General features: G+C 35.3%; 3 protein-coding genes and 2 non-coding genes across 5 annotated transcripts; 4 read left to right on the top strand and 1 right to left on the bottom strand.

The window, feature by feature from the left end:
• Positions 1-2,327: 2,327 nt before the first annotated feature.
• TRNAV-AAC lies at positions 2,328-2,401 on the top strand. The gene has a single exon. It is a non-coding gene; the product is annotated as a tRNA-Val (tRNA).
• A 105-nt stretch (positions 2,402-2,506) lies between these two features.
• Positions 2,507-2,580, top strand: TRNAV-AAC. Its single transcript has one exon. It is a non-coding gene; the product is annotated as a tRNA-Val (tRNA).
• A 2,479-nt stretch (positions 2,581-5,059) lies between these two features.
• Positions 5,060-6,484, bottom strand: LOC121985476 (putative RING-H2 finger protein ATL12). The gene has a single exon (XM_042538958.1). It carries the CDS (start codon positions 6,343-6,345, stop codon positions 5,074-5,076), a length of 1,272 nt encoding a protein of 423 aa, XP_042394892.1. The 5' UTR covers positions 6,346-6,484; the 3' UTR covers positions 5,060-5,073.
• Positions 6,485-8,209: 1,725 nt separating this feature from the next.
• LOC121985475 (14-3-3-like protein B) lies at positions 8,210-12,853 on the top strand. The gene is made up of 7 exons (XM_042538957.1): positions 8,210-8,390; positions 8,479-8,785; positions 8,874-8,961; positions 10,147-10,256; positions 10,332-10,480; positions 12,298-12,356; positions 12,608-12,853. The coding sequence occupies exons 1-7, from the start codon at positions 8,318-8,320 to the stop codon at positions 12,608-12,610; spliced, it is 789 nt and encodes a 262-aa protein (XP_042394891.1). The 5' UTR covers positions 8,210-8,317; the 3' UTR covers positions 12,611-12,853.
• Positions 12,854-15,780: 2,927 nt separating this feature from the next.
• LOC121985474 (ubiquitin-conjugating enzyme E2 35) lies at positions 15,781-22,369 on the top strand. The gene is made up of 8 exons (XM_042538956.1): positions 15,781-15,964; positions 16,137-16,164; positions 16,283-16,369; positions 16,488-16,546; positions 21,241-21,282; positions 21,355-21,428; positions 21,882-21,979; positions 22,070-22,369. The coding sequence occupies exons 1-8, from the start codon at positions 15,929-15,931 to the stop codon at positions 22,105-22,107; spliced, it is 462 nt and encodes a 153-aa protein (XP_042394890.1). The 5' UTR covers positions 15,781-15,928; the 3' UTR covers positions 22,108-22,369.
• Positions 22,370-22,856: the final 487 nt, after the last annotated feature.

Here is a 22,856-nt window from a genome sequence, read left to right as displayed (position 1 = left end):
TTAGAACAATAATAGAACTTTTTTCTAACTTTTAATTAGGTCACAAATAAAAACTAATGTTGCTTCCGATTTTCTACCTATAATTTTATTAAAACTATTTTAATGTAGAGGACCTATTTTTTTATAACATAATCTTATAAAGTAAATTCTTTTTGGAAGAAAGATAGGATATTAGAAGAGGAGTTATGACTCGATCATAGATTTTTTTTGTTATGTGATTTGGTTATCTCGGATTCAAGTTATGAAAATAGTCTTTTACACAATCCAGGAGAGCTTCTTAATTGTTATATGACTTAGTTTAAGAATTTAATTTTAGACAAGTTAGTTAATCAACATTTAAATTTAAAATATAATAATAATATATCTAAGTTTGAACATGATAGCGACCTTTGTGGCTATGATCCTCCCTTTCTCTTGTTATCTCATCATGTTCACTGTCCAACTAAGCATCCTCAGAGTTTAAAGATCAAACGGTTGATTCCTTTTCTTATTTGTTATATATTCACAAACATACAAAGCCATGGTAAATGTCTTTCCCATAAATCTTTTGAGCCTCTCTATTTTAATCGCCCATCACTAACTTTTAAACTCATGCATTAAACAAGCCTACCAATTAATGACAAAGCTCAAAAGTCCTCTTCAAGACTCAAAAGAAGTTTACAGGTTGACTGTTCCAATTTTTCTCCATTCCAGCTTTATTTGTTTAGATGATTTTAGTCCTCCAAAATAAGACTCATCCAAATTTTTTTTTTTTTTTTTTTTTTTGACCTTTTCCTTAAACAAACTTCTATTTCGATTTCTCATCTCTTGGAAATACCACATGCTTCATTTTCGTCTGCTAGCATATTCTTCTGTAGCACCTCGTCCTCAGACGCACTGAGCCCGTTGACTCTCTCCCGTGCCATTTTTCTCGCTAGCCGCATCTTTCGCTGGACTTCTTATATTCCGAAGTTCCTATATACTTAGACATAAGACATCAAACATACACAAAATTTAACTTAACCTGATTGATCACACCAAAATCACAACAAGATACTTATAGATTGAACCCCTGCCATGAATAATGAAGGATCAGAGGAGGTGTTTAAGTTCCTATGGAAAAATATCATCTATCAATATGGTCTTTCTCGTATCTTAGTTTCGGATAATGGTTAGTAGTTTCAGGGATAAAAACTTAAGGAGTGATGCAAAGCTTTTGATATTTGATAGACATTTACCTTAGTCACCTATCCTAAAGCAATGGACAAATGGAAGTCAACAACGAGGCCTCAAAATTAAGCTTGACCATGTAGACAATAGTTGAGAGGAAGAATTGTCGAATATTCTTTGAGTCTACCGAACAACCCCTCGAGGAAGCATGACAATCTTTTCACTTTGTCTACGGAGGGGAAGCACTCGTCCTCGTCGAGATCATCATGGAGTTTGCTCGAGTAAGCGCCTACAACTCCTACAAGTGAAACAAGTGGATGCTATAATTCAACCTAATCAACAAAATCTGAGTGAAGGCAACCGCTTGACTCGTGGCCTACCATCAATAAATGTGCCATAACTACAATAAAAGAGTAATCCTTGCACTTTTTAAGTCGACGATTTCATCTAGAAGTAGATCAAACCAATTGAAGATGTGAGGAAGCTGGAACCTTAATGGGGACGATCTTACCAAGTCAGTGATAAGTTGAACTCAAGAGCATTACCTAGAGGACTCGAAGGGGAAGGCGTTGGGCCAACTACGGAACACTGCTCTTTTGAAGCCTTATAGTACCTAGGGACCTCGAGTACCAGTCATATTTTTCACTTATCACAAGCAAATACTTAAATTTTGTACTTAGATCCTTCATGCATTAGTAAAATATGATCTTCTTTTTAAATTCTAGATGAAAATAAATTCACTCAGTCTGAGTCTGAGACTAAGGTATACATCGATAAATGTCATTTTCAAAGCTCAAAGATCCTCTTCAAGACTCAAAAGAAATTCACTTAGTCTAACATCGAGGTGTTCATTAATAAATATCTTTTTCAAAACTCAACTGTCCTTTTTTTGAGGCCGCTTATGACCATATGCGCTAATTTTCTTTTTAATATAACTTTTAAAACTATTGACATTGGGCTTCTATATATCGTCCTTAACCATTAATTAAATAACAATATAAGATTTTAATTATTTCACATAAAATATTTTTGATACTTGACGCAATTCAAAAAGCAGTAGAAAGTATAAATATTTTTAAAGGAAATAATTCTTTAAATAAATAGATATTATTTTCTATATATATTAAATGCATATTAAATATGTCATTTAAAATAATTCTACGATTCTTACAACATCTGGTGTCGTGGTGTAGTTGGTTATCACGTCAGTCTAACACACTGAAGGTCTCCGGTTCGAGTCCGGGCGACGCCACTTTTTTTTTTTCAGATTTTGGCATTAAATAGATATTGTTATATATATATTAAATGCATGATTAAATATTTCATTTTAAATAATTCTATGATGCTTTAATCATCTGGTGTCGTGGTGTAGTTGGTTATCACGTCAGTCTAACACACTGAAGGTCTCAGGTTCGAGTCCGGGCGACGCCATCCTTTTTTCCAGATTTCGGCTTTAAATGGGCCGTCGTGGCCCAGAATTATGAATTGATTTATAACATTGTGTGATATAGAATTTTTTTTTTCATTTTGCCATCGGAAATCTACCTTTTTAAAATGCTCCTCGTAATGGGGAGTTTTAAAAAAACTAAATTAAGATGTCAAAGTGAAAATTTTCACTTCGATAAGGAAAAAAACATTATTGTATCGCATGGAATTCATCGAGATTTAACGTAAATAAATCTTGTTTTGGGGAAATATGAACAAATATATGGCGCTCGAAATCCTGAAAAAGTCAACTATGATTATCTCTTCCTCTCAAATAATATATATATAATTCTAATTATTTAATCTGAGCAAGGAGAGTTGACAAAAGAAGAACCGCATCATTAGAACAATAATAGAACTTATTTCTAACTTTTAATTAGGTCACAAATAAAAACAAATGTTGCTTCCGATTTTCTCGATTAATTTTATAATATTATAGTAGTTTCAACTAAAATATTTTTCTTTTATCAAAAATACTATAATTTTGTTAAAACTGTTATAATGCAGAGGACCTATTTTTTTATAACATAATCTTATAAAGTAAATTCTTTTTAGAAGAAAGATAGGATATTAGAAGAGGAGTCATGACTCGATCATAAATTTTTTTTGTTATGTGATTTGGTTATCTCGGATTCAAGTTATGAAAATAGTCTTTTACACAATCCAGGAGAGCTTCTTAATTGTTATATGACTTAGTTTAAGAATTTAATTTTAGACAAGTTAGTTAATCAACATTTAAATTTAAAATATAATAATAATATATCTAACTTTGAACATGATATCGACCTTTGTGGCTATGATCCTTTCCTTCTTTTTCTTGTCATCTCATCATATTCATCGTTGGACGAAGCATCCTCAAATTTTAAAGATCAAACCGTTGATTCCTTTTCTTTATTTGTTATATATTCGCAAACATACAAAGCCATGGTAAATGACTTTCCCAAAAATCTTTTGATCCTCTCTATTTTAATCGCTCATCACTAACTTTTAAACTCATGCATTAAACAAGCCTATCTGTCTACCAATTCTAAATAAATAAATAAATAAAAAAATTGCATATCACTAAACAAACACTTGCCAACATATATTTACCTAACGGTTTGTTTTCTTTAAGTTTTCAACAAGAAGCAAAGTTGAATATTTGTTACAAAACTTAATTAAGTTTAGATTTACTTGATAGGCGAACCGCTTAATGCCTCTAAAAAAGAAGCTAAGATTACCCTAATAGTTTACCTCAATATGAGCTTATAAAAGATCTCTACCAAGTACGATGGTAAATGTACCAAACACTCATGAATAATATTGGTATTTGATTTGATAAGAGTTTATTTTTATTTGTTCAATATACATAAAGTCAATTAAATAAATAATTTTAAATAATTTGTTAAACTAAATAAATAAATTTCAATATATATGTATTCAGCTAGTTAATGTTTATTAACAAAAATTATAAATTATTCATGAACAATGTTCACTAAAACTCTTATGAATATGAAAAATAAATAAATAAATTCAAATTGAACAAAGAAGCTTATATTATCAAGTTTAATAACTAATTAAATAATTTTAAAAAATTTAAAATTTTAAACAATCAAATAAATTTTAATTGAGAATTCAACAACATCTAAATGAATCAAATTAAAATTTAGAAAAAAAAAAGAATCATGCCAAACTTGAATGACTTACTTCATTTTAGACTTTGATTTAACTTAATTTAATTATCTTATTAAAGAATCTTAAACACCACAGAGAGTTTAAGGCTTGTTTACCGCCCTAGATAAAAAACAAAGGAGATTATGTTAAATTATCAATAGGGTTAAATAAAGACAAACTTTATGTAAAATAATTCTCTAGCCATTTATTTAAAATTTCTATAGACAATAAAGAAAGATATTGACGGGAGAAGAAGCTTGTATTGATGGTATTGTAATATAAACTCGATTGGCTAGAAGACATCAAAAGACACATCTAATCCATTTAACAACTCCCATCCGTTTCACCTTTTTAGTCATCAATTACTTGTATTTTAATTAACTCATCAGAAATATATATTTTTAATAAAAAAATATCAAAAGAAAAAGGAAGAAACAAATGCCATGAAACACGTCGTTAATTAATGAGGCGTCGTGACAAAGACCTCCTTCCCCGGCACGTGATCTTGCCCGGGAAACACGTGACCTGCATGCATGCTTTGCACGCATCTTCCAATTTTTTGTTGTTGTTATTGTTCTATACGTTACGTGCGTAATTAATTAATTAAAATTTATTTAACGGAAATAATTAAATGGGAAATTGAGGTGCAAAATAAATATATTGCAGGCAAAATTAACTATATTTGTGGCTTTCGGTGATGAAAACCCGAAACCACTCGCAGAATCTCGCCGTGATTTGCTCCCGGATGATGATTGGGTTTGGTTGATGTTTCTGTGAGGAGTTTCGTCAAACAGCTGCCGCGCGGTGGCTGCTTTCGGTCTCCGGCGGCCGTCTCTGATCCCTTCCGGCGAGCCACTGCACCGTCCGCCTCGCGATCGGCAGCCACACCCGTCGCACCTTCTCGTCCCCTTCGTCCGATCTCGCCTGCTGCCGGAACCGCGGTAGGTTCGTGATTTCGGACATGGATCGGTTGGGCGACGAGGTGAGCGCCGGCGCCGCCCAGGAAGTGTTCGATGGAATGGCGGAGAGAGCGGCGGCGGAATGGGTATTGTGGATTTGGCTCGCTTTGATCTCGAGCAGTCGCTTCTTCTCCATCTCTTCCTTGAGCTTGATCGCCTTGCCGTCGATCGAGGCTTTTCTTACGGCGGCGGATGCGATCGGCTCCGGATTCCAATCTGTGGCAAGCATCTCCGAGTTCAAGGTCAACAAGTCGGAGGAGTTGACGTCGCTCCACCGGCTTTTGAAGACGACGTCGGAGACGATGATCTTGTGCTTGAACTTATGGAGAAATCGGTCTCGGTCGTCTCCGGTTTCCAGCATTGGCAGCTCGTGGTCATTTTGCCCTAATTTGACGGAGGTTCTGTCGGTGGACTTGCGGAAGCTGAACCTGGAGGAGCCGATGAGGGAGTCAGCTTCGCCGTCGATCTCTCGCTCCACGAACAAATCGAGGGCGTCGCTGGAGTCGGAGGCGAAGAGGAGGCGGGCGCTAGTGGAGTACTTGAACAGGGCGGCGTCCTCTGCTTTGACCTTGGCACGACAGAGGGGACAGCTGGAGTGGGACTCGAGCCACCGGTCGACGCAGGCGAGGTGGAAGGCGTGCCGGCACTTGGGCAACAGGCGGAGCAGCTCAGCGTCGGTGAACTTGGAGAGGCAGACGGCACACTCGAGACCGGACCTAACTCCGCGCAGCGAGGAGAATCGGAAGAACGGGAGGGATTCGATGACGGTCTTACTGATGCCGGAGGAACGGTGCATCCCGGCGACAAGGAAGCGCCCATGTCCGGAGGCGTCGGCGCCGAAGAGCTCGGAGGAAGCGTCGACGGCCGCGGCGGCTGAGTTGGTGTGGCAGAACTTGGCGTAGATGAGGAGAAGGAAAGTGAGGGAGAACATGAGGGAGAATACGCCGATCACGATAGCAACGCTGGGCCGGAAAGAGACGCCGACGTTGGGCGGAGTCCAGCTGTCGGCATCCGACTGCTGGGCGGCGACGGCGGCTGCGAGCGAATAGAAGATGACGAAGAAGTGACTAAAGCAGTCGAACGCAGAAACGAAAGGCATAGCCTTCAAAATCTCCGTCAACCTAAAGGATAGTTTAAGGCAAAGGTTCACCGGAGAACATGGTGGCGGTGGCGGTGGCGGCGGCGGCGGAGTTAGTAGCCCGAGAGAGGAAGAACAGAGCCTGCCCTGTTTCTTCCCTTCTTTTATGCGAGCTTTTGTCTCCACCTCGGGACGACCCTTTCCAGACAACCGTATGATTATGCTTCAAGATTCGCGCTACGGTCTGATCCAAATTATGCCGGTTCAATTTTCCGGTCCGAGCGATCAGTAACGAAAGCAATTTTTAAAATGTTAAGCGATCAAACTTAAAAGAAAAAAAACTAAAATAAATTATTTTAAAAACATTAATTGTTATTTAAAATGATAATTTCAATTAACCTTTTGGGAGTGTCTTGTCCGGCCCATAAAAATTTTCCATCGGCTATTAGAGTGAATCAAGAAGTTCAAGCGACGATCAGTCCAGAAACTCAGTATTCTTTAATTACGCTCCCTATTTAGAGGAAAAATTACTACAAAAATTACTACAAATATATTATAACTGGAGATCAAATTAAAATTACTTGGATAACAATTTGAATATTCTATCATGATATCATAGTCTCGGATACATCAATTGTTATTTAGATCAAATGATTGCATACTTGATTATTATAACTATTGATGCATAAACAAACACATGCTTCAGCATTAACATCCAAAAACTTCTTCTAAATATTATAATTTATTGTTAATCATAATTAACTTCAATTTGTTTTTAATCATAATTTATGTCCAGTTGATTTCCCTATTTTTAAAATAATACCAATTGTGATCGAGCCAATTGAATGGATGGGTTAGTCAACTTGAGCCATAAATTTTGCATGTTTAAATAGAAATTTATAATTTTTTTATAGTTAACAAAATGGGCCAATTAATTGTATATTATAATTGTGGATTCGTGGCCGGCCCAATTCCATAAATAAACAATTTTTATTGGTCTCATAATAAACATTAATAGGGAAAATATAAATAAATATCTTATTTTATTTTTTATTTTTTATTTCCAAAATATTATTATACGAATAATATATTATAGCAGTTTTGATGGGAATTATTATAACAGTTTAGGGTAATTTTAACTAAATTTGTATATTTATTTGAATAAGTTAGCAAAGAGTGTAGAGCTCACTCTCCAACCTTGTTAGGGCAAAATAATAGGATCGGAATAAGTGTGCGTTGGTTTCAAGTCTATTCGCAAAACTCACATTCTAAGTTCGATGACAACATCCCTTTCACGATTAGGGTAAGTACCCTTTCTATTGATTTTACACTATCAACTTTGTCTCATAAAAGTCTTTGAGGATAGATTCATAGCTTTGTCTTACGATTGACCCATGAACTTCTCTAAACTTTTTTTAATACGGATAAGGAAACAAATATCGTAGAACTGATGTCGTATCACTTATTTTTGAATTCCAGTTATAGTTTAGGGTTGTGTAGTTGCATGTTACAATGCCTAAAACAACTCTAGGAAAAAAACACATGATCGCATAAAATGGACACACATGCTACTAATTTTGATTAAAATTATTCTATATTATTATTAGACTATTTTGGATAAATTGGAGCAGTTTTAATTAACAATAGAATAATTTTGATCGATAATGGTGCTGAAATAAAATTATTTTTAGATAATAAATAAAATAAAATACCTTTTTAATATTTTGTTTCCAATGTAAGCATTGTTTTGATAATAATATAACTAAGGTGTGTTTTTTTTAAAAAAAATATCTTTACGTTGAATAAAAAAATATATTTATATATTAACCATCCAATATTTATCCACTCGCCCATTTACCGGCCCGACCGCAGGACTATTTATTTGATTTCTTTAACCTTTTTTCATCGCTCACTTGCAGTTTCATCTCGTGTCTTCACCGCACGCCCACGGCAAGGGAGGCGATAGCGGCGACAAGCTCCCGCTGGATCAGCAATGGCGTCGCAGAAGGAGCGCGATGACTTCGTCTACGTTGCCAAGCTCGCCGAGCAAGCCGAGCGCTACGATGGTAGGCCTTCCGATCTGGACCATTTCGTTATGGTATCTGTTGGGTTTCTATGTCGCCCTATCGATGTGATCCGCGCCGATCTCCCCAGAGATGGTGGATGGTATGAAGAAAGTCGCGAATCTCGACGTGGAGCTCACTGTGGAGGAGCGGAACCTGCTCTCGGTGGGTTACAAGAATGTGGTCGGCGCGAGGAGGGCTTCGTGGAGGATCCTCTCCTCGATCGAACAGAAGGAAGAGGCGAGGGGGAACGAGAACCATGTGAAGATCATCAAGGAGTACCGGCATAAGGTGGAGACGGAGCTTTCAAATATTTGCACCGATGTCGTTGCGCTGATCGATGAGCACCTCATCCCCTTTGCTTCGGCCGGCGAAGCATATGTCTTCTACTACAAGATGTGAGTTATATAGGAAATCACCATTGCCCTGTTTCTTAGAGTTTGTTATTTTCAGAGGTCCCGAAGTTTATTCTCTTGTTTGTTGCAGGAAGGCAGATTACTACCGTTACCTGGCAGAGTTCAAAGTTGGAGACGACAAAAAAGAAGTAACTGAACAGTCTCTCAAAGCGTATGAGGTAGATTCATTTTTCATCGGCTTCCATATTTTACTTTACGTTAGGAGACTGCTTGAACTGACTAAATGTTGTACTTTTGTTTATGACACATCCAAATTAACATCTATGTTAGATCTGTTTCCATTAGATCTACTTTAAGTTTTATGAATTTGATATATTAGAAGTATTTATTCTGAAAAAGGTTTACTATGATAAAGTTGGCATTGTTCCCTGTTCATGTACCATATTTAGAATTCTCATCTTTGAAGTTTGTATGAATCATGTCAATATGCATGCTTAAAAGCGATGTCTGTGGCATATGTGGAGAGATGTCCTAACTTTGTTGCAAGTGTTGAAAGACTGTAGACAACAGAAGATGTTACATCTTTGTGACATCGTTTGATAGTTTTGTCTATCTTTTCTCCATTAAATCGTTGTATAGATCTGAGAATCTTTTTCCCCAGAATATTTGACTTTTGAATGTCAATAGTTCTGATGCTTTCATTTGAGTTTTTGACTATGTATGATGTTGATGGAGAAGGATTATTTTTTATTAGGTCCCTTCATGCATTGGAACCTATCCACCTCATTGTAAGTCTTTTTTTCTATGATAAATGACACTATACTTCTTCAGCAGTGCCATGAAGAATTTTCTTGCTATGCTTAGAAACTGAAGTTTGCACTATTATTGTGGACAAGCCATTTGGAGACAGCTAATTTTGCATTTGGATTTATACCCTGTTTTAAATAATTTATTTTTGTTCTATATTTAAGTAATTGGAGACCAACCAGAAATATGAGGAAATAGGTGTCTCTCCTCTGTATGCAGTTAAATGCATAAATTTATAGATCTTAAAATTATTAATTATGTACAATTAACACATCCTGTTGGTTTTGACTTTTAAGCAAATTGGAATCTAAACTGCTAGGGATATAACATATATGATCATGCAAAAGTCTGTGAGGAAGTGTATATTACCTAATGTGTAATATAGCTTTAAGATTCCTATAATATGGCTGGAGGATATACATATATTTATCCTTTAGGAGATTTGTCACTTTTTTATTTTTGTTGATAGTCTTGGATTGCTGCTGTTTCTTCATTTCATGAAATTATTGATTTATCCTTTTCTTCCTCTTGTGAATTTGATATTTCTTTCCTATGGACTTCTTTTGCTTATAACTATTAGCGGTTTCCTTTTTCAGGCTGCTACAAAAGCTGCTGAGACAGACCTTCCTCCTACTCATCCAATTCGATTGGGATTGGCATTGAATTTCTCTGTTTTCTATTATGAGATCATGAGCTCACCTGAACAGTAATTTCTACGGAAGGTTTATTAGCATATAGTTATCATCTAATTTGTCCTCTGACACAAATTGTCTAAATACAGGGCTTGCCACATTGCAAAACTAGCTTTTGATGAAGCTATTTCTGAGCTGGACACACTGAGTGAAGAATCATACAAAGATAGCACCTTGATCTTGCAACTATTGAGGGATAATCTTACCTTGTGGACCTCTGACATCCCTGAAGATGGAGGTAATAATTGATGATTGTGAATTCTTTCATTATTTAAAGAGAATCTTTGCATGATAAACTACTAATATTTATGTTAAATATAGTGCCATTTTGATGCGTAGCTGACCTCAAGTAGAATATTTGTGTTAAATATTTTTCCATTTTTAACCATGAATGTTGCTTTTATTGCTTAGCATTTCAAATTTAACTTGCGTCAATTAAAAGATCACTAGGGTTGTGATCATGATTAGTAGAATTGAATGATCCCGATTGACTGAGCTTGATCAAGGTTGATGTTGATTCAATTTCAAGTGAGAAATTGGATAGCCTATCAAAACGAATAAAATTTAGATTAATCGAGGCAAATTTGATACTAAATTTATGATTAATAGTTTGTAATCAAATGCGATAGGGGGAAAATTGACTAAATTATGGCAAAATTGCTTAGTTCAATTGATATCTTTGATTCCCACTTATGAATATTTTCCGACAAATAGAGATGGGAGTGGGGATGATCCGCGTTGTGTTTGGGTCATTGTGTTGGTGATAGAAATTATCTAGAGGCTTTAGTGTCGTGCAAAGGTAGAGAGTCCAACATGAGGTGTAGGTGGGGGTGGATCCACCAACACGCACCACGTTGTCCTTGTAGCACAAGGAGGAAGATGGCGGCATTGAACATTTTCGTCTTGACGTTTCTATGCTTTTAACCTTGTCGATGAGGAAGAAGTCAAAAGCAAAGCTCTCCTTTGTCTCTGCTTCTGTCCAAAACGGTGCAAAACGGAGTCGCAATTTATGAACTCCAGTGAATTCTCTCGCATTTATTGATTAATCACGATACTTAATAAATTACTCAAGACTATTAATTAACTTCAACTACTATGTATTAATTATTTACTAATTAAAATTAAGAAAGTTAATATATTTTAAAAGAAATTAATTAATGATTATTTTAAAAGGTTAAATAATTATAAATAGTTTGATAATAATTGATTTTTTCAATATTTAATCAATTAAAATAATTATTAATTTATATAATTTAATCAATTATATATAAAAATATCTTCTTGTATTTCCACAGATTTGATACACGGCAGATACTTTAGCTTGATACCACAACCATGGTTGTAATATTCTGTTGGTGCCATCGAGAGTATTTCCTGCCTTTTCAAGCTTTCTTACTTCTTCCCTTTCTCTTTCTCTCCCTCCTATCTCCCTCTCCCCTCATATTTATCTATCAAGATGGACTTGAATTGTATAAATATAAAATCAATCCATCCATTGTCCTTTTTTCTGATATAATAAATCAATCCGCAAATATAATGCATATAAATAAGAATATTAGAGAAAATGAAATGCTGAAACAAGCTGAAGCCCACAATATTTAGACAAAGTTTCGACTCTTCAATACAAATTTGTCTCGGATCTTCTATTCCAGGATTATAACTGGTAATACCTTTATTATTGGCATGTCGATGTGGAGGCATGTACTAGGTCTCATATGCACGTCTAGTTATGTTTGTTTTCTTCCCGTTTTTATATCTGATGTGCAAGTTGATTCTGCCTTGTAGTGGGAAATTGTAAGAAAAATCTTTTTCGCTAATCTTTCATTATGAAATGCTAAGCTTTGTTGCTTTGGGAAATAATTAGCTTTTGTTGTTTGTTCGATTAACATTACTCCACCACAAAATTGTACTCATCTTGTCAAAAACAATCGAACACTGGCCTTGAATTCTTCACACTATTTTACTTAAACTGACCTTTTCACACTAGTGTTTGATGAAATCTTTTGATGGTTTCGTTTCGAGTAGTTTAAAATGCTTAAATTTCCTGTTGAGCAGCAACTGAAGACAGTATAAAGGAGAACCATGGTAAGCCTGGTGCAGCTGAAGACGCAGAGGTGGGTTTCTATTAAATGCGTTCCATTTATGTACTCTTCTAATTCACTCCATATGTTCTTTCGACTAACGATACTTCCTACACGAAACAAAAAGGAGTTCCTTATTTATTTTCATGTTCTTTCCAATACCCCTCTAATATTTTCTCGAGTTTCAAAAAAAAAAATGATTAAACATCGAACCTAATATTTTCTCGAGTTTGAGTGTCTATTGATGGACGCTTAAGTAATGTTTTTTGGAAAAAAATTTCCAGTGAAGATCTGATGGATTGGAGCGCCCCCCAGGAGAAGAACTATCCGTGGGCCATCCTTGTCAATTTGATGCCATTTGTTTTAGTGTTTAGATTATCTGTTATTGTTTCCTGTTATCGTTCATGGCTATTTAACTTGATTTAAGAAGGTTCTTAGAAATTTGTGTTAAAAAACGTTGAACTCGATATGTTGGAGCGTCACACTAATTTCCAGAGTTTTTCTGACTACAAAGTTTCTGATTATCCAAATATCTACAAAGGTATGGAAACAACTTTACCAGTATGTATTATTTAGACTGTGTTTCAATTAAACGATTTTTTTTTTCTTCTATTGAATTTTGTATAAGTTAATATTAGAATTATACTGCAATAATGATTTTATGAATTCTTTTACTAAAAAAAAATGTTTTTTCGATAGCTTATTGCGTTAAAATAAAAGGAGCAGAATCCCACCAGAGCTGTCATCACTCAATATTCGAGAGGTAAAATAAAAAGCGTAATTCTTTTTTAGAAATAAAAAACTAGGAAAAATATCGAGCCAGAATTTCAATTTACAATTAAGTCTAACCTTAAACCTGATTTTTTTTTTTGGTTTCAAAAATGAGATTTTCTTCATTTTAGAGCAAATAAAATGATTTAACTCATTTTTTTCTCTCTCTGTCTTTGACATCATTAGAGGCAAAACCAGGCTTGAGAGACTAGAGAACAGCCCTATGACAAAAGATCTTCAGTGGAAAGATCCACATTATTAGGGTTATAAACAGGTCGAGTCGAATTTTAAGATGTTTAAGCTTGTTTGATAAGACAATCGAGTCGAGTCGAGCGAAGTTTAAAATGAATCAAACTTTTGAAATGAGTATTCAAGCTTGAAGTTTGGCTTGATTTATTTTGTATGAGCCTGAGTTTGTTTGAAGCTTGGCTTGAACTTGGTTCGTTCTCAATTCAAGCTTGGCTTGAGCTTGATTCGAGGTTGATTCGTTTAGATGTTATCAAACTCTTAATTCAAACTTGTTTGATTGTTTGAAATTTTTAGTTATTTGATTGGTTATTGAGTTTGATAATTTAAATTTATTTATTTATTTATTTATTTTATTATTTATTTAGCATATTGAAAAGAGTTTTATTAATGAATATGGTTAGTGAACGTTGTTCACGAATATTGTTCACGAACGTTGTTCACGAATATTGTTCACGAACGTTAACGAGCTGAACACATATGTGTTTAAACTTGTTTGTTTAGCTTAACGAGCTGTTCAAGCTTGTTTGTTTAATTAATCTTATGTATATTGAACGAACATAAATAAGTTTTTATCAAGTCGAACACCAAGCTTATTCACGAACTTTCGGTTCATTTACAACCCTACACATTATCCTTTCTTGTTTCTTGTTTTTTTCTTTGCAGTTAATGTATCCATGTCTTATGGCCCAACCAGTCCTAGGATGCCATTCTTTTTAGTCTGCCCACCGGATAGATCTAGAAATATGAGCAGAATCGACGGCCTAGTAGCTTGATTATCTCAGTACTTTGAACTTGGTTTGTGCATTCCTTACCAACTTCGAGATTCGAACTATTGGTGCATATAGTGCGCCAGTGCCGGGGGATCTACATTATCTGTTTTTTTTTTAAGCCGGAACTAGATGTCCTGCCCTTAGACGGACTAATATTGGGGATCATCGTTCCGGTCGTATGGAAATTTCTCTTGATCATTAGGATAAATTTGAAAATATTCATAATAGACGACTTAGTAATCCAACATCCCAAGTTTATCATTCCACTGGAAAAAGAATTTTACAGTTGAAAAATCAAATCTTAAATGTCTAGAAGACTATATGGCTCTGCCAAGCTTGGGGCCACGATGCACATTATCCTTTAATAATATGAATGTATAGAAATGTATGTAAAACTATTATAAATATATACGAGAAAAGAAAAAAAATAAAATTTATTTAAATATAAATAATAATATAATAAAACATCAAATTAAAAAAAAATTAGGTATTCCAATATTTCTAACTTGTATTTATTTATTTATTTATATGAATTGATCGAATGGCTTGCATTTATTTAGGCTAAGTGAATATCAAAGTCTCATTGCTCAGGGAACTCGTCTGTTTATCTATCATCAGATCAAGTTCTGGGGCAATTCAATAACATAGAAATATTTATAAAATCGTAAGATAAATGTTTAATTGTTATGGTTATATATCATATCTCCTCTCGCACCCCTACATCTCCTCTCACACCCCTATCGATGTGATCAATCAATCACGTGATACAACCTTTTAGTTAAGGCCAACCTCTCAAAGTTTAAGCAGTGACCAAATGATTGCCTAGTTTAAGTAGCGACCAAACGATTGGGGCAATGAATGAATTAAATGTTTATGAATAAGATTGGTCAGGAGTAGATCCTGAGGGGGGGCATCGACGGTCAGCCCCTGTCGACGGTGGATGGAACCCCTAATATTCTGGGGTTCCATCGATGGACATAGAGGATATTGTCCTTTGTTTCGTGTAAATTTTATCCCTCCATACTTGAATTCTTGGATTCGTCACTGAGATTGGTGTTCAGCTTAGTAAGGTTATTGATGTTCATTCAATACATACAAGATTAATTAAATGAATAAATTTGAACATCTCGTTTAATTAAATAAACAAATTTCAATATATATATATTCAACTTGTTAATAATATTCATAAACTATATTCATCAATAACACTTTTATTAACTTACTAAATAAATAAATAAACTTTCAAAATAAGTAATTAAATTTATATTAACAAATTTAATAACTAATTAAATAAATTTAAAATTTAAAATTTTCAAATAATCAAACAAACAAACTTGAATTGAGAGTTTATTAATATCCAAACGAACCAAATCCAAATTAAGCTCAAATGAACCATAAACTCATAAAAAAATAAATTAAGTCGCTTCAATAATCATTTTAATAGTATGATTTATCTTTACTGGACTGAATTAGCTTATTAAATAAATTTGAAGGTCATGAAACTTGATTCAACTTGGTTGGCTTACAGCCCTGCAAACAATCCAAGATCCAGGGATGCTGAAAAATACGAAAACTTTGAGGGGGCGAAACGAAAATCATCCCCAATCGAAAATACTGGTGGAAAATAGGTAGCTTTGCCCTTTGCCCTCTGGGAAGCTTTATATGAACGCCATTCCACTAGATTCAATCAAGGTGAGGCTACTCCTTTTGACTTGCCCTTTACCTTCCGCTCTTATTCCTCGCCTCCTCTTCTTCCGATCGATCCGCGAGAGAAGCCTTGAGCGCGCAGCAGGCGACCCGATTCGTGTCGTCTCGATGGCCAACAGCAACCTCCCTCGCCGGATCATCAAGGTATGCCCTTTCCTGGTCCTTTTGTTCTTTCCTTTCCTCCTCTCGCCGATTCGGCACGATCAGGTCCAGGAAATAGGGGAAATAGCACCGGAGGTTGTTTGTTGTTTTACTAGGGTTTTCCTTATTTGTGCTGAGAATGTGTGGTTTGATTTGTATCATGTCGGTCTGTCAGGAAACGCAAAGACTCCTTAGCGAACCCGGTAAGTTTTACTTTGTTTTCGATTAGTGTTAGGTATTTTTAGGGTGATGGAAATTACAGTGTTTTGGTTCGGGAATTGTTTATCCTGTTTGGATATTGCGACTCTTTACGTTTTGCAGCTCCCGGCATCAGTGCATCTCCGTCCGAGGATAATATGCGCTACTTCAATGTGATGATCCTCGGGCCAACTCAGTCTCCTTACGAAGGTGACGTCTTTTCTGATTAAATACGAGTTATTTAGTACCTTCGTTTGGTGATTTTTTATCTGAAGATCTAAAGTTATTTTCTTATTTGCATTTTATTTTCTGTTTTTCCTATGATCAGGAGGAGTTTTCAAGCTGGAGTTGTTTTTGCCTGAAGAATATCCCATGGCTGCTCCAAAGGTAAGATACTCTGTAGTTAATCTTCTTCGTATCTCGATTAGAAGGCAAAATTTGTGTATGCTTAGACTTATGTCTTTGCCACGTTTAAGCATCTAGCTAAGCTAGAATAGGTAGATATATAGTTTTGACTAGTTCTACTTTTGTTTCAAACCTACATTGCTTCTTAGTTCAAGCATGACTTTACAATTATTGTCTTGGAACAGTCGGGACACTGTCTGCTGTCATTGGTGTTGTGTTTCCATTATTATAAAACTTTTCTTTCTTCGAAAGTTATGGCTTTCTTTATGGACAATTTTGAGTTTATTAAAAATTTATCAACTCAGTACTGCACGTTGGAGGCTTTATGGGATTGCACGGAAATCATGATTCAAGTAATTAAGAGAAAAACATCAAAACGGAAAGTAACTCCTTTCGTATATTGACGCATTTCTACTCCACAAGATTTAGTTAAAAGTTCGTGAAGATGGGGCCTAACAAATAAACAGACATCAATAGCTAGCGATGTGTCTGAACTCGTAATTATTTGGTTTGATTGGATCTGTGTTTTCTCCTCCATTGAGTTCAATGTAAAGCCATATACCAACTTATTCTTACAATATGATTAGGATCCATATTCATGAATATGGCATGCCATGTTTTTACTGTACGCTTTCAATTAAACTAACAGTTGCAGTGTCATGAAACAATGATATTGACGTTTTATTTTGTCATCAAAATTCATGGATGGACATAGTCATTGCCTTTTTTTTGCCTTGTGTTCTTCTAGTTTTTAACCCACTATTCTAATTTCTGTTTCATGTCATGGCACTCTTTGATGCAAGACCACCATAAAATCAGAAGTTAACTTGATACAAGAATCATTCAAAATTTATTACAGAGGCCTTGCTGACATAACAGCACGAGCCCGCTAAATAGTCATAGGATTTTGGGACATGGCGTTTGGTTATATGATCACACAGATTCTTCTTAAAGCAAACCAAAACTGTACCCTATCCAATTAAACAAAATTATTCTAGTAAAATAAAAGAGTAATTATAGTTGCTGGAATCAAGGAACCTGACCGCCAATGGGTGATATATGTGATTCTTAATGTAACAAGCCTTCGAGCAATGACCATTGCATGGGGGAGGATAGAACCTGGCAAGCATTTTGTTGCCAGGAATTGACATCCAGACCTCTTGGTGGCAATGCCCCATGCAATGACCATTTGTCTGTCCCGTGGGGACAACAACACTGAACATTGAATGTACAATAGAAATGCACAATCATTCCCCATGAAATTTCCATGTTGCATTGTTCCATTCATTGTTCACATTTGTTTGTTCCTTCCCACTAATAAGATAAAAACTAGAAAATGTTTTGGCGAAGGTAATTCATCCATACGTTAAACATGTCTTCAATTGACTGAAAACACAATATTTCTCACAGATATGTTCTAATATTGAAGTCAAAGTTGGAATTACATGCATAATCGGTAGCCTGAAAGTCTTGATATATTCCTTTTAAGTTCAAAGATTGACTAATGTTCTATTTTTGTTGAGTCATGTATCGTGACTATTAGGACTAAATTTCTTCAAAATTTTACGTGAACCATAATTCGAGCATCCAAGGTAGTTAAATGATTTTTAGGAAGATATTTAGGATTAATTTGATTATCTCTGATATTACTCTTTTGTTCTGCTGAGAGTTGGCATACAATATATGTGGTTCATTTTTTAGTTCAATTACTTGCCCAAAATTGCCACCATCTCTTTAATTCTCCTTAAGTTTATGGCAGATTCAAATTGGTCAGAAGTAGTGGGGACATGCATGTCAGACCCATGTTGGTTTTACACCTTATCATCCTTGTCATACTATTTTACTAACAGCCTGTTTGGAATGATATGGAATTCAATTCCTTTTAGAATTGGAATTGAATTCCATATTTTGGAATGATTTTTTAGCTAAGAATTGATATGGAATTTAATTTCAATTCCATCAAACAAGGCAAAAGTAAATCACACCTCTTTATGTGTGATTTAGATAGGGAATTCAATTATCCATATTATGTCCATTGTGCCCTCATTCTCTCTTCTTTGTAAAAAAAGAAAAAAAAAAGAGAGAAGGATAAAATGGTAAAACATAAGAATTCCATAACTTAAGTTGCAATTCATTCCAAACATGAGAATTGAATTCAACTCCTTATGGAATTCAATTCATAATGGAATTCAATTCAATTTCATGACTTAAGTTATTTCCAAACCGGGTGTAAAGGTTTAGCACCTCGATCAGCTTCTACAGATTCCAACTTTTTGCACCTTGATTAGGTCTCTGATTGTGATGTGTAAATACTCAAAGGTAGGATTTGCTTGTATGAGAATTGCATCCAAGAAATTAATGTGTTTTTGCTTTTTAGTCTAATGTTAGAATTAAGTTTTTCCTTTGTTTCTTGGAGTGGAAGGAAAAGGGCTAGAAAACGTTTACTGGCATAAAATCAAAAGGGTGCCCTTTTTTTATCCATATCGTCAAAGGGCATTCCTTTTTCAAAATTTATCAAAATAACGCCCCATTCATAATTTGATTCTGAAATACCCCTCTGAGCTCCACCTTAGAGCAGCTTTGACCAAAGTTGCTTGTGCTCTTAAAATAGTGTGGGTTATGTAGCTTTGACCACAGCTTCTCCAAGGTAGAGCAACTTTGACCAAAGTTGGGTCAGAGCTACTCTAAGGTGGAGCAGTTTTTACCAAAGTTGGGTCAAAGCTACTCCAAAGTGGAGCGCAAAGGGAAATTTCAGCTATCAAATTATGGGTGGAACGTTGTTCTGTTAAGTTTTAAAAATGGCGCACTCTTTTAATGATATAGGTAATTAGGGGCCGTTTTGATTGTCTGCCAAGTTTACATTGCTTCTAGAAATTTGTGGATTTTTTTTCTCAGAAAATGGTGAATTTTGTGGTTCATGTGAGCGATTAAAATTGGGGCAATTCCATGTGTGTCAATCATTGCTTGGTCAGGCATAGAGCATTGTGAGCCTCGTTGCATTATGGAGCTCCTCCTGGATGTGTGTGTCCACTGTCTTTCTACCATTACCTAATTGAGGCAAGCCACACAACCTTGGCCTATGGGACCTCGAGCTTAGCTTTGACTTGTGTATTGATGAGGCTAGAGAAGAAGGTGGAGGCAACACGAGGGGGGTAGGGGGGCATGTTCCAATAGACAAAGTGAATTGTCAATTGGGAAGGAGTGTCTTAATATACAGATACCATTGACTACCTCATTTGTCCACATTATGTAAGACTGTGAGGGTACATCATAGCTTCAACACACTCTCATGCCCTTCATGACTCAGGTAGAGATCTGGCTCTGGTACTTAGCGACAAATGTTATCAAATTTTTAGCTATTCAGTTGGTTTAGTCTGTTGTATTATTCACAGTGGAACCAGTAACCCATATGGACAAATTTGTAATTCTCAGCAGTCAGTATAATGTATAATATATCAATATGCCTTGCATGCTGCATTACCATGGTTTCAAATGTTCTCCCCAATGGTTTTGTCTTTGTAGATTGAAGTGGGTGAATTTCTGAATTTAGGCAATGAAACAATTTTGCTTGCAAACATATAACTAAGTAGGATTAGCTTTAAGTTCTCCAATTGGAGAATGGGTACTTTTTCCATTCTGGTCTTTTGGTTTGTCATTCTGTCTTCACCAAACCTTTTTCATGAATGTTTAGAGGGCCTTATTTTCTTGGAATTTAGAATTGCCTTGTGTTTCCTTTTATCCTTCTATCAGTTGTGATTGGAAGGATATTATTCATTTTAGCAATTAGTTCATCTGTTGACAAGCCTCTTGTATTAGGAAGGAGGGTAATTGTAGCACCTATAGTTACAAAATGCAGAATGCATTGCAAGTTCTTTTTCTATCATCTTCATTTTTCTTTCTTTTCTCTATCTTTGTTGCATTCAGAATTAATATATTTCTCAGAACTCATCTTGATTATGATCATGAAGTCATAAATGAACTGTTAATGGTTTGATACTCTGACTGACAATCTCAATGAGACTGTCGCTTTTGTCCAAATTCTACCAATTGAGTACCAGCTCATTTCTACTCCAAACTCTGGGAAGCAGAGGATTAAAACCCTTTGAGTGTCTATCTGGTAGCTTTCTAATACTAATTTCCTGTGTTTTTAGTGCGCCAGGAAATTTGCAGATATGAGCTAATTGAAATTAACAAGACAAATAGACAATATTGGCATTATGTATTAGAATAAGACAATAATGATAATTTCATTTGTCTTTTGAACCTAGTTGTAGAGAACAGCTATAATTTCTTACTAAACTGAATTCTAGCAGGCTCAATATATTCTATTTTGTCTACAATAAACTTGCGAAAAATATAATTAATAAATTATATAGACTCTGCATTGCTTTACCATTTGAGGCTGCAATTTCATCAAATAAAAAACATATTTTCTCGAAGTGTACTAGTGTTAACTAGTTGGACATCTATCTCTAGAAACAGCAAGGCAAAGTGTGAACTTCTTTATCACTTATGGAAGATATCATGGAGTAGATCACCGAGCTACCATTTTCATTTTAGTCACTCGTATTCATCTTTAGAGCTTTGTTCCTCTTCACCTTTTGATTTAAAAAGTTAAATAACAATAGTTCTTATTTACATTGGTCATTAATTTTTATAAACTGTATCTAGAACAGGTCCGCTTTCTCACCAAAATATACCACCCAAATATTGACAAGGCAAGATGCTCTACCTTGTATTTTGACTTTTTATATGAAATGCATATCTAATATAATGGGTTCGACATTCAGCTTGGAAGAATATGCCTTGACATCCTGAAGGACAAATGGAGTCCAGCCCTCCAAATCAGAACAGTACTGCTCAGGTGACATGTTTTGTTTTATTAGCAGTCATTATCTGTTGATACTGAACCTTCTTAACCCATGAAAGGGTGTGACATTTTTTCTTTTTTCATTTTGGATGATGCAGCCTCGTAAGCAAATCAAAATAATCTAAACAAACAATTACCGAATCCACTTATGTTTTTATTGAAAAACAAGGTTATGAGAAGTACTTTATTATTACTTATCTCCAAAATGGAGTTTTTATTGTTCTTTGTAAAACTCAATGGTAAAAGTTATTGCCTTTTGAGCTTGGATTTCTTCCTACCTCTATCTCAATATCTATTCTCCCTGCATTCCTGGACTATAATGTGATCACAGGTAGTTGCTTTCTTATATACACAAATTGATAGTTGCTTTCTTATTTCCTTGAAAAATAATAATTTCTTAAGTTCATTTCTCTAGTGACACTGTACTTTACTACTTTTCCCCCTCAGCATTCAGGCTCTTCTTAGTGCCCCAAATCCAGATGACCCTCTCTCAGAGAACATCGCCAAGCACTGGAAGTCGAACGAAGCAGAAGCTGTGGAAACAGGTATTCTTTCATTCACGGCCTCAGTGATTGAACTCGTCCATTTTAAGCTCCTCACCACCCCGACTCTCACCGATTGACTGGATAATGCAGCAAAAGAATGGACACGTCTTTATGCTTCCGGTGCATAAAGAATTGTTCCAGACAGCCGCGGTGATCTATTTGCACTTGGAAGTTTATTCATCCATATAAAACCTTGACACTGAACAAGGTGCAAGTGCAAGTCAAGGAAATGCTTCCTTCTTCCTTCTTCTGCTGCTGCTGCTGCTATATATCGTGTAATCGCAAAATTTCAAGCTGTATCTCTACTGTCTTTATTATGCCACTAAAACCTAATTTCTTAACTTGCATTTGTGAAAATATAGCCTTGAATGTTTTGCTTCATTATAAAAATGAGATTTAGTAAGCATGCATTTACTCAACATGAACAAGAAGCTGAGGCACGTGGTGAGCTCACAGCAACGATATTAATTTTGATAAAATTAATGGAAAGAAATTCGTAATAAATTTTGTTGACCATATTAAATCGTATATTCCATTCGAGTTTGACAAGTTTAAAAACTTTCCTCCACGCACACTGGGACGTTTTATTCCACGTGGAGTTTATTTGGCTCTCGACACCGACAAAGATAGGGATTCCAAAGCGGATTTGATTGGACATACGAGCTAATATTTAATTCATACGATTACTTAAATACTTTTATATTTCACAAAAAGTAATAGCAATAATTTAATAAATTCAGAAACGAAAATCATATTGCTGTTGGAGCAATACACACAGCTTGAGGATGAATTCCAATAAAAAAAAAGTCCTAACTTTAAAAGAAAATAAAAATTGAACCGAACCAATTTTGACGGGCAGCTTCGGTGCCAGACGGGA

This window comes from Zingiber officinale, chromosome 5B (assembly GCF_018446385.1).
Source record: "Zingiber officinale cultivar Zhangliang chromosome 5B, Zo_v1.1, whole genome shotgun sequence".
NCBI lineage: Eukaryota > Viridiplantae > Streptophyta > Magnoliopsida > Zingiberales > Zingiberaceae > Zingiber > Zingiber officinale.
Note: the sequence above shows the minus strand (reverse complement) of the source record. Positions and strands in the feature narration are given on the sequence as shown.